This window comes from Galendromus occidentalis, unplaced genomic scaffold, assembly GCF_000255335.2.
Source record: "Galendromus occidentalis unplaced genomic scaffold, Mocc_1.1 scf7180000077460, whole genome shotgun sequence".
Lineage (NCBI taxonomy): Eukaryota > Metazoa > Arthropoda > Arachnida > Mesostigmata > Phytoseiidae > Galendromus > Galendromus occidentalis.
This window is the reverse complement of record NW_003805448.1, coordinates 701,330-718,166: the sequence shown is the minus strand read 5'-3', so window position 1 is coordinate 718,166 and position 16,837 is coordinate 701,330. Positions and strand designations below refer to the sequence as shown.

At 50.9% G+C, this 16,837-nt stretch overlaps 2 protein-coding genes across 2 annotated transcripts; one reads left to right on the top strand and one right to left on the bottom strand.

Annotated features, from left to right (window-relative positions):
• Positions 1-10,602: 10,602 nt before the first annotated feature.
• On the bottom strand, positions 10,603-12,902 carry Xpac (DNA repair protein complementing XP-A cells homolog Xpac). Its single transcript, XM_003744170.2, has 5 exons — positions 12,805-12,902; positions 12,103-12,297; positions 11,710-11,835; positions 11,437-11,594; positions 10,603-11,033 (listed from the first exon to the last, which is right to left on the bottom strand). Exons 1-5 carry the CDS (start codon positions 12,900-12,902, stop codon positions 10,882-10,884), a joined length of 729 nt encoding a protein of 242 aa, XP_003744218.1. The 3' UTR covers positions 10,603-10,881.
• A 1,732-nt stretch (positions 12,903-14,634) lies between these two features.
• Positions 14,635-16,785, top strand: LOC100904323 (zinc finger protein 532). Its single transcript, XM_029111676.1, has 3 exons — positions 14,635-14,673; positions 14,817-14,945; positions 15,084-16,785. The coding sequence occupies exons 1-3, from the start codon at positions 14,635-14,637 to the stop codon at positions 16,590-16,592; spliced, it is 1,677 nt and encodes a 558-aa protein (XP_028967509.1). The 3' UTR covers positions 16,593-16,785.
• The last annotated feature ends 52 nt before the right edge of the window (positions 16,786-16,837 follow it).

Below are 16,837 nucleotides of genomic sequence, written 5' to 3'. Positions count from 1 at the left end.
TCCCTCCTCTCCCTTTCCCCGCATTCGAGGGTGAGAGTGCCAGACGGCCTTGAGATTTCAGATTGACTTACGTAACGAGCAACTCTGTAATGACGGAAAAAAACAGAGACCTAGGCGCGGGTTCCGGCTACCAATCCTAGGGGTTTCATGAGAGACTTCGGAATGCAGGTTTACTAAATTGACTCGGACGTCAGACCCGGAAGGCTCATTGCCGCGCGCCGCCGACGCGAACGTCGTCGAGTGGAAAATCGGTCCTTTCGTCTGACCGGTCCCGCGAGACCACCGAGCGAACACACCCCCGGCACTTCCTCTGTCCACGATGCACAGACTGAAATATTCTCTATCTGACTTCTAGACGCGCTTTCGACGCCTATAGCAGATATTCTTCGTTTAGCGCGGTTTTTCTCCTCCCGACAGACGTTCCATTCTTCTCAGAGCCTCGCATCCGAACTTCACGGTAGAACCTCTTCGATCTCAGAGGAGTGGGGGCCGAACACTAAGAAAGACAAAGGAGGTATCGGGAGAAGTAGAACGCTGCACGCTTGTGAATGCGGTCTGTCGCTTAGATTACCGGAACTCACCTCAAGCTCGTGAATGGAGTCTGAAGCAATCAGTCTGACGAGAACACTTCTCGAAGCCATTACACCTCGGAGAGCAGTGAGCGGGACGAGCCCGTGCGTAAGCCTTTGCAGACACTGCCTACGTGAGATCTCGTAGTCGATACGTCGGATGTGTCTCTTCCCACTTCTAGGAATGAGATCTACGTCTACCTCGTTCGGGTTCAGTGTCTTGTTTTCAGCGGATAGAAAGACGCAAGTCTCGTGCATAAATCTTCCCCTCGATCGGAGAATTCTAAATCCCCGGATGTAGTGGAGCAATGATATTTCCAGTGATTTTAATCTTGGAAAGCGCTCTGATCTTAGCTCGAGTAAACCTGTTTGCTCGCATAAAATTAGAAGCCAGCTAAATGGATCCTTATAAAGTATTGGAGCATGTCCCATGGTCGGTTTCGCTGTCCGATGGAACAGCTTGATTTAATCCGTTCTCTGATACTTCTGAGGTCACGCACCGACTCGCCAGGGCACAGATCTCCGTACTGACGCAAATCGAATCCTTCGGCAAATCGAATTGAATTCCGGAATCTCGTCGTTCGCGCGGCTCGGGGAAACAAGGCAATCAGGGGAGATGTCAAAATGAAAAGTTTCCTCGGCTAGAATCGATTCCCCTGTGGGAAATCCCCGATGATGATCAACCGGTTGAAAGGAGTCCAAGACCGGCTCAACAGGAAGATGGCCGCTGGAACGACGGAGTTTTCCTCGCACAGAGGGGGAGCATCAAATTCTCCTCAAAAAGTCGACCGCGAGCGACTTCCGAAGGTGTTGCGCATAAAAACTTGATAAAGAGACTCCGTGCCGAAACTAAGGCCCACGGTCTTCGAGCATATCCGTCAGGCATAGGCACGGGCTCCTCTTTAGTCGTAAAGCTCCCTCGATCGATGCACTGATTTGGCGAACGAAAGACTTAATGATGGAATGCTCCCCACTGACTGCGAAAATATCCGAAGGACAAATTCACTCAATGGAGCAAGCAGAAGAACGTGACGTGATTCTCTTCGGGCTCTAGCTGTTCCGGCAGTCGACCAGCAATTTAGACTCGATTTGGCATCATCGCGCTATATCATCTCAATCCCGAATCATTCATTGAGAGCGACGGCTTGTGTCTTTCCCCTGATCCGATCGATGTGGAACTATCCGCATTCGCCTCGCAATGACGCGCGGAGCTCGCATCCCTCGTAGCGCGGCCCGTCGAGTACGCCGAGCGTGTCGTCGACGATAATAACGTCAGCATCCCCCGGACAGGAAGTTTGATATCGGAGTAGATGTTTTCACGCACGTTGGACGCCTCTCTGACGTCATAAAAGTCACTCTTATCTAGACCTCGTAAATACATACATACGGGCATCACGTTCAATGCTCAGAACGGATGAGTGCAGTTTCTTCGCCGGTAATAATTATGTAATTTCGTACTTTGCCAATTTGCTCGACCCACCAGCGCTGACAACGAGCAACGTAACGAAAATGGGCGACGGCCAACACTTGACCGTGAGCAACAATATTTCTCTCAGGTGAGCGTTCTGCTGGCGTTCGAGAGAGCTACAACAATATTTTGAAAGCCGTAGAAAAGTTACAGAATGATAGTCGTAAAGAGTGAAGAGTTGCAGGCATCCTCACTCAGTGCGGGCCAGAACGACGAAAAAAACACCGCGCTCGATCGCACTCTTGCTGAACCCTTCCCCTTTCGGCCTTGAAAAGCTGATGGCCTTGGAAACATCCCACGACAGTCGACCTCTTCCCCAGGCGGGAAGCTGGCGGGAGCAAAGACCTCACTCACCAGTCGGGGAAAAGCCCGGGACCAAGGGAAAGAATCTCGATACGGGTGCCAGGAGGCATTCGGTCTGCAACGCCTTACAGCCGCGTTGGACCTGTCAGAATCTGGACCGAACCGTCATACTACCACTTTTTCATGCCGATTGTTTCGGTGACGTCGCGTTGACGACTCTGTCGTGCCACTCGATATCTGCGAGCCGAAAAGATAGCTCTCAGCCAGCGACGTCCGGACATGCGACAAACGATTCCCGTGCCGTCAATTGTCTCGGCCGGACCGATGTTGAGCATTCCTCTCCAAGGAGAACTCTCCCTTCCTCCTGACTCCTGACTGACTGACTGAGTCTTGCGTCCGATCGTGCACGCCACTGAGCGATCCGTAGACACTCTTCTGACGCGCTTCGTCATTTTTCTTCGACTCGGAAAAGTGAAAGAACTGCTTTCCTCGTCTGGATAGCCCTCGAGAAGGGCTGCATTCTGCATGGAGTTCTGATTGATGCTGATAGACCGAATTGACGGAGAGCGCGTTCGATCATGGATGCGAGGACCTTTCGTAAGCTCGTTAAAGAGATGGCGTCGACCGCGGTCCCGGGGCATTCGATCAAGCTGCACTCGATCCGGAGCGGATATTTTCCTCGATTTTTCAGGAGCACAGGCATCGAGGAGCAAGCTGGGACTCGATCCGCAGCTCGCAGCTCGAGGCAAGGCGTCGGTCGAGGAGGAATTTTGACAAGTTCTCGCCTCGAATTGAGTTCTATGCGCCGCGTGACGAATAAGCCTCGCGTGTAATGATACTATTGTACGTGGGAACGGGTTCAAGAACGCGAAACAGATTATGGAAGCAACGGCTGTCAAGTATTTTCCGGGCTGCGGAATGGCACCGATAGATAACATGGCTGTAAACGACCGTCTGTAAACACAACCGGATCACAGGTCGCTCTCGCCTGTCGCGGAATGACTCGAAACCTACATGCTTCCAGTCCGCGTATCTCGGCTTGCAGAAGCGTCCTTGAGCTCTCGTGGAGGAAATTGAGCGACAACTCATGCGGCGAACTTATGTAGAATCGCAAGGCGCACTCGCTTGCGTTTTATTAGTTCGGATTCGAACGCATACAGCGGGGCATTCCTCCGCAAGAGCCTTCGGCTGAATTCGCTGCCGTGGAAAAAGAATGCTGTTCCTCGTTGTGTCCAAAAAAGAAGAACACGATGCGTATAAAGCGACCTGCGGGCTTGTCTCCCGAGACGGAATGTCACTGGCAGCTGAGACAGGCAAGAATAGAAAACCATCCTTGCCTTGCGGAATTTTATGACAGTGTTCGTGCTTTCCAATATCCATCCGCGGCAGTCCTTCACTCGGGTTTTCACCGTCAAAACCCAGCATATACATCCGAGCTTCACATCGAGCCTAGAGACCGCGCGGCGTCAGGAGAACCCAACAGTGTTCCCTCAGAGCCAGAGCTTATAGCCCACAAATTTCCCCTCCCACGATTGGAAGAACGAAGCCTCAGACTCTCGTCGGAAGCCCGTCGTCGTCGGAAGAGGGACCACTTTCTCTGAGAAGATTGATATCCAACGCGAAAAAGTCGGCTGGATAGTTCAAGAGTTTCGAAGCGTTCCGCGAGCTGAGATCGTCTCTCGACTTTCCGCTGTGGAGATACGGCGATCCCGATGGCGATTGCTGGAGTCGACGCGAGGAAACCCGAGTCGGAAAGAGTTTTACATTCCGGGAGTCTTGGCGTATCAACGAGGAGCGAAATTCGCGCTCAAGGATTCCTAACCTTCCCCATATGAGGGAATGCCATGGAGAAGAAACAGACATGCTGTTCGGAGAAGTTAAGGAACTCGAAAGGTAGGTATTCGCTGGTCGGTAGGCATTCAGAATAGTTCTCGAGCGCTCCTTCCATGAAGCATAGTATCAGATATCCTTGCGGTCTACATTATTATGGAGATAAACGAGGTCATCTGATGGCACGAAATCTGAGAGCTCAGCGCTGGCTTTCGGTCAGACAACAGACACCAGCAGATCTATTCACTGAAACGTATCCGACTCGAACGAAAGCCGTTTCGAGGGAGCCGGCTTTGCATCCGAGAGCTCAGTTTCAGAGCTCGGAGGAATGAGATTCGAATTAGCTGAGGCGGACTGGCTGCGGGAGACTGGAGCTGAATTCTCTGCCAGCGATTCTAGGAAATGTCAACAAGGTTGTCGTCGGCGAATTATCCACGCTAAACAACTAAATAACCAAATATCAATAGACTGTACGAGCGACCTTCTCATAATATTCGTCGGATATGCGCCGTCGCTGGCTCCGCTTTCTCGGGGCGAAAGTGGCGTAGCCTGCAAAAATCCGCAATCAGTTCCCGAGCGACGGAGCGGCTTGCGAAAACTGATTCGCGGTCGATCGCACAAACAGACGGGCAGATACCAGCGACCCAGATAACGGGATAGACCAGCGGCAGGAGCGTGTACGAGCGTTGGAACAGTTCAGAAGCGGCGGGTGCGGGTGATTAAAGAAAGCGGGATCAGATGACGATAGGACTCCGAGCCATGTAATCCAGTCGGTACTCGTAGAGGGACTGCCACCAGAGGATCTTCCCGAGTCAGATACGAAAGAAAACCTACGATATTCACGCGTCTGGCGCAGATATTATCATCCATCCGATCCTTAGGCGCAGGAGAACAGAATTCCGGGGAGGAAACCTCAATAAAACAGATTCTGAATAGTGAGCAACGCGACCCAGACTCTTCTTTCTTCGCCCGAACGGGCTCATGGCCTTGTGCGATTCGCGTCGATTCGCCTTGACTTCAGCAACAAACGGCACATAATAAATCCCAAGAACTACCCCGGATCGCGGTGAAATCGACGACGGTAATCGTTCGCGAGAAAGCACTTTGTAACATCCTGTTGTTGGTTAGATTTTTCATAGTTTCCAGGTTCTAGTTTTCGCGTACTTCCATAACACTCGCCGCACCGGTCGCTCCGAGCGAGAAAATATCACTCGCTCACAATGTCATTGTGGAGATTTATTTGCAATGTTCGATGCCGGGGTATGGTCAGGCTCGAGTCTTCTTCCGGCGTCTCGGCTCTAGTATTTCCGGCCAATATGTCCGCACAGGATACTTGTATGGCTCTCCCTCAGGCGAAGGTGAGGCAAAGCTTGGGAGGCAAGTAATTCACGGTGACGACAGAAAGTATGCCCGTACAGTCAATAGAATCAAAAAAAATTCCGAAGATCCCATGCATCACGCTCGCCAGTTGCTTCCACTGAACTCACTCCGTCCATTTTTCTCCCGAGACTTGGCGAAATGAGAATCGAAGAATCTACAGTCACCGTAATCCGGCGTTCGGTTCGAGCTTGTTTAAGCGATTGACGCAATCCACAGCGGACGTTCTGATACCGTTATAAGTCGGCTTTTGGACGTTCCTTCACAGAAAAAAAATCCAATCACCGAAATGTGCTCCTCAAGCACAGGAGCTCTCTCGGAACGAATACCTAGGCGGACACGCTCTCGAAATTCGCCCAAAAAGAGTCTGTGACGAGCCTCTACCCCATGAGAGCTCCTTCCGGGTAGAGCTCCAGATTTGAGTTCTGGTTGGCGACCTCTGCTTTCCCGATTGACTGGCCGCTTCCCCGACTGAGAGGAAATCATCGGAGCTTCCCTGTGACATTCCTTATCGCCAGGAATTCCGCTTTTGATCAGTGAATACGGGGCAATCGATTCCGATTGGGCGACAGAAAATTTGCTTCTCATTAGATTACTTTCGTCTGGAACACCACTGCCAGATATATACAGAGTATTCAGTGGAGGAGAACATCAAGAGAAAAACCGATGAATGACCCGATCTCTGCTTGCCGCGTCAAGCCAGAAAATTCCGTGTCTTCCCCATAATTGTCAGAAATGTCTCGAAGGTACGGTACCCGAAACGACGGATGACTCATCATTGGGGTACGTTCAGGACAGAGCCTACTCTTCGAGGTACATGCGAAATATCGGCTCAGAGTCACCATCAGGGCTGCTATCGCCCACGTCATGACGTCGCTGGGGAAAAGTCATTGAACAAGATGATAAGATTTTCCTGATCTATCGATGCATGCCATTTGACCAAAGGAAGCACCTCAAGACGGAATGGGCACTCCATGGGTCTCATCAGCAGTCGTAGAGGCCCTATCGACTCTGGCTAAATGACGGAGCTCATGCGTCAATGCAACGACTGTCAATTCCGAGCATTGAAACCACTCGTGCGAAGTCTCGGAATGTATTGGCGAAGACAAAAGCATTCCTCCCGCACTGCCATGAGTACTGAGAGCGCTGCAGAATCTTGTTGAGACCTCTGATTTTGTTTCAATGCAAGTGGTCAGCGTTCTGGCCGTCAGAAGAAAATTTCCCGAGTGCTGAAGTAGGTATTATGTCGACACAGCGGTCTTCCTCCGATAGGAACAGATGAGCTTCGTTCCGTTTGCCTTGCTGATTGACGCACATTGAGAAGCGACTCTGAATGCTGCTTGCTAGATCGCAATGATCGTCCTCGTCCTCCTCGTAGAATGCAAACCTATATATCTTGGCTGGCGTCCATTGGCAGCTGTTCAGGGTTTTTAGTTCCGAGAATGAAATCCGCGCACTGGAAATGATTCAGTGAGAATTCCGATTCGATAGAGGATGGGAAAATCTCCTCGTTCCCAGCCTGCGAGCTTCTACCGACGAACACTCGCTCCTCCATGCTAACGAGCAAATAGGTTAACGACACACACTCGACTATCTCGGGCCGGCGATGATATTGTCTGCGCGAGAGACATCGCAAGCACCGACCGGTCGGCGTGTATCGCTGCTTTATACACTCGTGTCTGTCATATTCCATCAGCGAAATGAAAGCTACGAGAAGACGACGACGACGACTCGAGAACTAAGTCGAGAGAACCAGCGTTGCCAGCAGCGGCCAGAAATTATCCAGACAGGTCGACTACTCTTCTCGTTGCCACGAGCTCGGACGCAAATCCACCATCGTGATAATCACACGACTATTACCATCGACCGGAACTCTCATCCGTGATGATAATTGCAATCGATGCCAAAATCTTGGACCCGGTCCAGTGTTTCGGACTGGTGGTCGGGATTCCGACGCACTCCGTCAGTCGAGAACCGGAATCGGAGAACTCATAAAGACAGGGAACATGATTTCGGATTGCCAACGAGGCAAGCGGATTTGGTGAAATACGCAGTTCAGAAACCTGGTTCGGTGGTTCAAGTGAAAGGATTGTCCATAGCGAGAGAATTTTCTGGCAGCGCTCAAGCTGAGAGAGACCTCATGAGATTGTTTGACGTGAATTAGAACGTGCTGCTCTTTTCTTCCTTGCCGACATCCAGAGTCAGATTGGAAAAATCAGCGAGAATTGATCCAATCGGACTCGTGTGTCATGCTGTTCGCCGTTACCGCTCCACTGCTGCGGACGAAAGACACCGACTCCACATAGAGCGGTAGACGCGCAGTGCTCTTGCTCCTGAACGGATCTGAGAACATGAATGCGCCGTCTCAGAATAAATAATGAGCCCCACGATTCTCCGTCGCGGGCGCTGGATAATGCATGAAAAATGATGCCAAGAAAAACCTTCCAGCAGTTGAAGCAAATTTTCTTCCAGGAATCCCTGCTCATTGGATGCGAGCTCTGACGTCAAAGGCATACCTCGCTGGCCGACTGCTGATGTCAAAGGCCGGCCGCGAAGCCGTTCGCTCGGCGCCACCGCCGCTATGCTCGTCTCCGGGCTGTCAAGCGCGCGGCTTCACGAGACATGTAACTGTTCGAAACCCTTCTGCGGCCTGGAGGCACTCGCGAAGAGTTACCCACTCAGAGGCGTTTTCCGTTACCGGTCGTTGCGGCCGGTAAGCCACGACCCGATAAGCGAGTGTCCGAGCGACTGACTGACCGAGCGAGCGAGCCAGCAGAGTACCGACGTCTTCGAGCGAATGAACCCGTTCCCGCCTCGCGCCGGCTCATATTCATCGCCGGATTCATTACGATTATTTCTGTTGGAATCCCTCGTATCAATTGGAATGGAACGAATGAGCCTCTCTCCAAACTTGTCGAATGGAATCGACAGTTCCGAGAATAGACCTCAAGACGGAAAGCTCATCTCAAGCTACGGCACAAGCCTTAGGGAAGCAACTCGAAAACATTTTAGAAAGGAAAACAACACTGTAGCGAGATTGCGCTGGGCCGTCGGCGAGATTCGAGCCAGACGTCGCGGCTCTATCAGAGGCGCGCTAGTGTGAGCCGCGATCATTCTAGAAGAAAAAAACGTTCCCCTCATGAACCGCGCTCTACCACTGACCACGAGCACACTCCGAGCGAATGGACCTCCGGAGCTTGACAATAGAGTGCTCGTTGTTTTGACACTCACAAACAGGAAAGTCGTTTGGAGACTTCCTATAGGGATATTTCGAAACCTAGATTGAGCCCGCATCCAACGACCGTATCTTTGCGCAACAATAACTAGTGCTATCCGGAAATACTTTCGTTTCCTCGGAATATATGTTCTCGAATCTCCCCAATCAGCAGAGACCGATATTCCTGGTTCATCCTCGGCTAGATAAGGTCGAGATAGCGCACCGGTAGAGCCCTCGAGGGAAGGAGTCTAGTTCCATTGCATCATTTCGAGTGTTGCTCTATCTCTTCAGACGCTCTCTTCGAATCGCTCCCTTCTGCTAGCGCGGTGACCGAAGAAGACCCTATCAAAGGTCATCCATCCGTTATCTTATTCCAAATTAACACCTTAAGGTGCTGATGGGGAAAACTTATTTAGCATCAGGTTCCAGTGAGCTCCGCAAACGGCGCGAGATGCTGAGGCCTTTCGAGGGGCCAGCATGACGTCGAGCGTCAGCCAGATTCGACCAGTCGGACGGCGAACATACATGTCTCTCAAACTTTCGGCGAGAGACGGAAATGTTCGAGACCTGTTTCGATTCTAGTGTTCGTTCTATTTCGAGGTTGTTGTATCATATTGTCAGAACAACAGCTAGATCCAAATAGAATCATCGAAGAGATTAGCTCGAAGCCGCCGCTTCTCATCCGTGCGGTATTCGTCCCGATAAGCTCTCAACGATCGAGCGGATCTCCTATGAATAATAATTTATGCCTAAGGATATTCCAGCATTGTAGCCATTAGACGGAAAAATGGGGAAAAATACTCACAGTCAAGCGGGTTTATTCGGTTTTCGCATACTATGATGCTTGTCCTAATTCCTTTTGACTGGCAAAAGCTTCTGTGCAGCGGTCGACGAACCGCGGAAGAAGAGTGAATTTGTCGAAACGATTCGGATGAAGATCCGTCAGGCTGCAGTAATTTCACAGTTTCCTCGGGAACAGTGAACGAATCAGTGAAAAAATTCCGAGAGCTCGCTACTGTTCAGTGGTCCAGATTTAATCAACAAGTTTTTGCTTGCCGAGAAAGTCGTCCAGCTGACTCGGCAATGTGTCCCTCCTCTCCTCCTCAGGGTAGTTTTCGAATGTGACGACACTCTCGAAGAACTCGACAACACCACTTGTTTCTATGTTGGGCTTGACAGTAACTCGGAGTTCAGCTTACAGGTGGGCACGGTTCACTGAATTCAATAACTGTACAACTGTATTGCAGGCGTGAGTTGATTCCGCCGCGAAGACGCAGTCAATGTGATCAGCCCCCTCTCTGCGTCCAAAACAACAAATGTGGCACCAGCGACTGCGGCGCCCTCTCAAGTGTACCACAGGGAATTCGCCTGGAGAACCACAGTTTTGCACAAGTGCTACAGCGGCAAAGCAATAGTCGCTTTGCGAGAGGCTCATTGACGTGATCAGGGACGATTTATTGGACGCGATGCGAGATCAGACGAATCATTCGTGGAAATCGTATGCCTCATTCGACGGGATCTCCATCAAAGACTATATTCGCGGACGCGGAATAGAACCTTCTGGTTGGCGCATCTCTTTCAGAGCTCGAAACCCCTTCGAGCTCAGAGTTCGAGGTTCCAATCGTAGCATATAATGTTCCAGATCACTGTCCGGTTATTCAGCCCAGTGCAACTCTCAGGCGGTCGCAGACAGGAAATATTTCCCTTGGACCGGACCGTTGCTTTTCGACGTAAATAGAACCGGAGCAAAGATCACTGGTTGCGGAGCGCTCCTTATCTGGAGCGTCGAGTCTGACGACAATGGCTAAGGACGGAAAAGAGGAACTCGATTGAAGAGGAAAAGCTAAAAAGATGACCAAGTCACTCACTGAACTTTATTTCGTTTTTTAAAAATGTGAGCTCTCGTCATCTACTCCATGCAAGTTTAATAAGGACATCGAAGAGACGTGCTTCGTGAGTCATGCGCGGGCTGAGATGAGAACCTTACGATCCGTCAGATCGTTAGTGTTCTCCCGAATGAATGATATGAATTCACAGATGACGGACATGCTTCACGTGCTCCTGGAGGGTGCCTCGCGAAATTTACAGTATTTTTCCTCGGCTCTCGTCTGGAAGTATCACAACTTTTCGAACACTAATCGATATCCACAAGAGGTGCATTCTTTGAAGTACTCGTCCTCGTTGTCGTCACTTTTCTTCTCATCTCCGTAGGTGTGCTCGTGATTAGCGGGAAGCTGATAGGCTTGCGCCCGGAGCTCTCGACGTAACTCTGAAAGCATCGTTTTCATTATCCCGTGCAGCAACGAACCTCTGGAATTCTATCGACGCCGTTGTCCGAAATTCCATTTCCGCAGAGGAAAATTCCTCCCCGCGGAGTCAACAAGCTTGGTCATGGACTGAGCTAGATGGAGTCATGCTGCACTGCAAGCAACAAACAGACAGAGAGACAAACAAACGAGCGAGCTTCCAGAGGCATTTCCAGACATATTGCCGTCACCCGGTCAATGTCCGAGAGCTACACGTCGAGATTTGGCAGACCGTTCCGATATACGGCCCGCGGCTTTCGAGATTCCGAGTGTTTTCACCGACTGACTTTGATCAGCGAGTTCGCAATGCGTGAGAGCAAAAACGCAGAGCAAGCTTCCAGGACGGAAAATCGTTCCGCGACTCACCGGATATTTTATTTGTGAAAGCCGCCTTTTTCCTTTTCTTCGCATCCGTCTTCCTTTTGTTCTTTTCCTTCTCCAATGCATCAAGGCTTCCCCAGACTTCTTTCGCGCGTTCTTCCAGCTGGCAGAACAGGTATAATTTCATTGCAGCTCCGTGTTCCCTGGAAAAACCGGATCTCTCATCTTGATTACTGATTGGATCGCGTCGCGGGCTCGGAGTTCTCCGCCGCAGAAGTACCCTGTGACGTCTCGAGTCGAGGTGATCGTATCACTCACCTATGTGGATTCGGTTTTTCTAAGCACTTCAAAGGTGGCGGTCGCATGTCCAGGTCGCAGTCCTTAAGCTTGAATAATGTCTTTGCTTCAGTTCGCGGCACCAAGCGATATTTATCCAGAGATTTCCTGGAATGACCCAAATTTTGTCGGAAATCCTCGGATTCCCAATATCCCACATGGTTGCCCAGATCGAACGATGCTCCAGAACCGGAAAAAAATTCCATGGAAGGTTCTGAGAGCGATAATAATCATTCCCGATGCGATCGATGGAATCGGCAATTTTCATGAGTTTATTAGATGTCATTTCCAGAAAGTCAGCGGGATGCGGATGCAATCTTCGAATCAGAGACTGTCCTGATAATTATTAGCCTTCGTTCATCTTCTCCGGATTACCTGCATTCATCACATAGATCAAGGGAGAACTTCTGTCGTCCCACGGATTCCAGGAATGGCCTCTCACATTCGACGCATTCCACTTCGTGTTCCGGGGGCTGGTATAACTTCTTCACAGGTGCAGGCGCATCAGGCTCGAAGAAACCTTCCCCGGCTCGAGACCCAGCCGGTTTATTTTCCACGAAAACAGTGTTTCTGGAAGAATTGAGAGTTCATCTGCGTGATAATTTATAGCTGCTAATCCCTCGCACCGGAAGCGCATGCAGGCGAGCCGATCTAGCAGGAGGCAGTGAGAATCTGAAATCCAGATGATATGCACGCGATCTGAGCTGGTCGGATGAAGAGAGTAAGCTTCGCCGACAGGGCCGTGCCGAGTTGCCTCCGACATAAATTTCGCATCGAGCCTCCGAATACCAGGTACGGAGTTCATTCTTCCAGCTCCCAGATCAAGCATTCCGTCACATACTTTTGCAGCGGAAGCCTGTTTGAATTGTCGCGTTCCGCGGACGGACGCGCGATTTCCCCGAGAGAGGGAAACTGGAGCCTTCCTTTTCTCCGCACTTGTTCGCGGAGGATCGGAAAAGTCGCGCGGTCCGTCCCAATGACGTCTTCTCCGGGAACGATGTAGATATGCGAACTTCGAATGTCTCAGAGAATCTCGGAATCTGATCCGACGATCTGAACTTTCCGGTCTATTCTCACCTGATGAGGTTTGCAGTTTGAGCGGCTTTTCTTTTTGCGAGTGCTTTCTGCCGGCTTTCTTCCATGCGCTGCTTCTGCTCGTCGCTGAGGTCCTCCATATTCACAGCTGGCGACGGCTTCGCAACACGACAGATTCGAGGAAAACAGGCGCGATTAATTATTTCAGAGTCACTGTTCCTCGCTTCCTACAACTGAAGCTCATGAAGACGAAACAGAAAAAAACATCATATTCGAAGGGTTTGTTTACAAATTCGGATCTTCGCGCCTATGGTGGCTCTCCGTCCGCTCTCTTCTCTCCCAACTCATCCCTTCGATTCGTCTCTCCTCTGCGCGGTTGTTGATGCTGGAGGAAGTCGATTCCAGAATCACGAGTTGATTCACTCGGTAACTCGCATTCGATTCCGTTCGTATAGCGGACTCCAACGGCCTGATGCTCCGAGTCATGATGGGTATTAGCCGACAGCGAAATTCGAAGGCGAATAATGCTGCCGTAGGATAGTTTCGGGCGGGTCCAGCGAGCACTGCTACAGCCGCTACGGTTGCCGCTCGCAGCTGATTTGCGAGCAGCGATTGAGGATATCTTTCATGGAATCGTGGGGTGCCTCTGGCAAAACCCTCGAAATTACCGACGATTTCAGACCTTTTCAAGCGCCGTGATACTACAATCTTAGTCACTTATTTTGCTCACTCGCTTATTTTGCCGGAGTGAGGGGCTCCGATCCCCTCAAGCGTACTCGCACTCCCTCGAACTATGCCCCACGACTCCTTCACGATCCCGGTATCCGTATTTCTGTCCGCGTGACGCTAGATCGATCCGACGGGTAGTCGACCGAGTCTCAATGGTGGGTGTTCACGAGAATCGTTACGAGTCCTACGATGGTTCAGTCGGTGATGAAACTTACGGCGGAGGCCCCGGCCGACTCGATCATAAATCATAAGTATGACATTCCGCGCAACTCGCAGATTGATCGCTGCGAAAAAAGCTACAGAACTCCTTGACCGATTGGGACTGGAAACCGCGTGACTTATTGGCATTGGCGACAGCAGTTTAGGTAGAAAAACTCGGGTTTCAACAGGTTTCTGTGGCTCGGCTCGGGCATTTGAATTTCCGCGCCAGTCGTCGTCGTGCGTCGGCCGTCTTCCGCCGCTGACGATTCCTCTTCCATCTTCTTCACCTGATCCATTGTGTGTTTAGGTTTCGCTCACGGGGACGAATATTCCGCCGATATCCCAGGCCCCTGAGTCTTCTCGATCCCCGAGAGATATTCGTTATCCTGGGGGGATTACCCAGACTGTATTGCGCGGGGTTTCCGGTGAGTTTCCTGGGAAACGTTCAAAATCCTACATTACTTCTGTCAGTGAGGAGAGACCCCCTTTTCTTTATGTCTCCAATGATCCTCGAAATTATGTACTTCACCTATCACTCTCTTTGGGGTTTCGATCTCTGGAGAGGAGGTCTTATATCTGGTCGCAGAGCGGCTCCAACCGTTCCCTCTTGCGGTGTGAATGAGACTTCGTGAGATTAACCAGCTGATATACAAAACAGGGAGGTGATGTCGGATACAGATGAGCAGGCTTCCAGATCAAGTCTCAGAGCTCATTTCCTACGGAGCATATCGTCTCTCACTGGAATTCCAGTGCAGATTTGTATGCACGAGAACACCAACGTCGATGCGATATTCCGTGCAGCCGACATCGATCTCGAGCATATAGGCGTTTCTGATCTGCAAACTCCGATCGGGAGACAGGCGCAAGCGATTATTCGCACCAGTGATATAATTGCCGTCACCTTCGAGAGTAATACTGGACAAAAAACAGAAACCCACTGAAATGGCCCTGGTTCTAGCCAAACAGGGGACATCTTCCCAGGTGAGTAATAACGAGAAAGGAAAATATCTCCTCGAACGCAATCCCAGTGAATTGCGAACTCGAAATCAATCGCCCCGGGGAGACTCGCTTCCAGAGCGATATCGAGTTCAACATTGATTCTGAAATTCCCGATCCCCACCCAGAGTATCGATCCTCTCGAGCGGTTATTCTCTCGGAATGAGCTCCCGCTCGTCTTCCTGGACTACCAAGAGGATTGGTCGGCGAGAGTCGTCTCTGCTATAAAGGATTCATCCTCAAAGATCAAGAAAGAAGCGGTAAGCGTCTTCGACAATCCGTTTATTTAAGCGAGATATCCGCATGGTTGGCAGTGACGATAATATCTCCCGAGAGAGGAAAAAGTCGACCGGCCCTTGCTCCAGACTCACTCCCGAGCTCTGATTCTCTTCCAGAAAATCGAGTGCAATTATTGCGGACTGAAACTCCTGACCGAAGTCGGGCTCGAAGAGCACTACCAACGACGATCGATAAAAGTTCGTCTCCCCTGTCTGAAGTGCTGCCTAGTACACATATGCTACAACCCCTGTCAAGTGCTGAATGTCCTGAAACTCTGTCAGACCGTCGTGCCCTGGGGTCTGGCGGTGGAAGAGGTCGAGCCCCAGATCGCGGGTCTCCCGATCAAACTCAGAGAACCGGACCCGGAGGCTCCAACGAGCGGGAAGTTCACCGCGGAGGAACTGATCCATGCGACGCGTACCTGTCACGAATGCAAAGTGCTATGCGCCGAAGACACTCTCGAACGTCATATGACTTTCTCGACCGGTCTGAAACTCACGTGTCATTCGTGCGGCCAGCGCATGCCGACTCGATGCTCTCAGCAGGCGCACACACGACTCCATAGGCTCAAACCTCCGTTCGTCTGTCCGGAATGTGGGAAAATGGCTCCGCGCGAAACGAAGATCGAGGAATTCAAGCACCACGTCAACGAGCTGTGTCACCATAGGGAACGCTTGATGGTGTACCAGTGTCCCAATTGTCCTGCCGTGCAGGAGCGGGACCGAGATCTGGCGTCGCACATAGCCGATTCGCACGTGCAGGTCCTTCACAAGTGCTCTCACTGCTCGCTGGCGTTCAAGGACACCGCGGCTTTCATCAGTCACAGCGGCAAGAACCATTCGTTCCCAGGAGCAAGTCCGGTGTCTGTGATCAAGTGTCCGATGTGTGAAGCTTGCGTATTCGCAGACACCCAGATGCTAATCCAGCATTTCCTATCAATCCACATTTCGTCGTGTTCCAAATTCGTTTTTCGTTGTCATATATGTCGCCAGCTGCGAACAGATCAGTTAGCCATTCACGAGCACCACAAAGCCGAACACTCGTGGAAACCCACTTTCCCGGATGTCATGATCACAGTTGTCGCGAAAACAGTCCTGGCCATGGGTGCCGATGGGCTGAGACACAATGAAGGCAAGGCCGCCGTCCAGGAGATGGAGAAAAAAGAATTCAGCCTCGGACAAGGAACGCTCCTGCACTGTTTGAAGTGCGCGTTCGAGTCGATGAATCGCGTCCAGTTTCTCCAGCACGTTCGATCGCATAGAGAGAGCGAGACACCGCATCAATGTTCGGACTGCGGTATTTACCTCGACGACGATAAATCGCTCGAGAAACACCTCGTCGACGTGCATCAGTTGGAAGATGTCGCCGAACACTTGAAGAAAATCTCTGATCTCTCCAAGCTGATAGCAATGCAAGTGGACGAACAGGCAGAGGATCCGAAAGCGGTTGCGCTCCCACCGGAACCTCAAATGCCGGTCGAAGGGGCAGCAACAGACCACAACGACAAAATTCTCAAGTGCGCCGTGTGTTGCAAAGAGTTCATCGAGAAGAGGGCGCTCGAACTCCACATGAGGACGCACGGCAGCGAGTTCCTGAAGAGTTTCAATAAACAGCGGAGAACCTGACCTAGGAAGAAGTAGTTTAGCCCGTCGTAGCGTTTTCTGGCCACTAGACTCACCTCGTCCAATCAGTTTCGCTTCACCTGTGTAGAGAGATCGGGGGAAACCACGGAATGTTCATGTTCACCTCATTCATGCAGTGTAGCGCAACGTCCCACCTCCCTGAACGCGTGTTCATGTCTTGGATTTTGAATTTACATATACGATTTAAATAAACAATCAATGAATCATGACTCACGGAACACAATGCT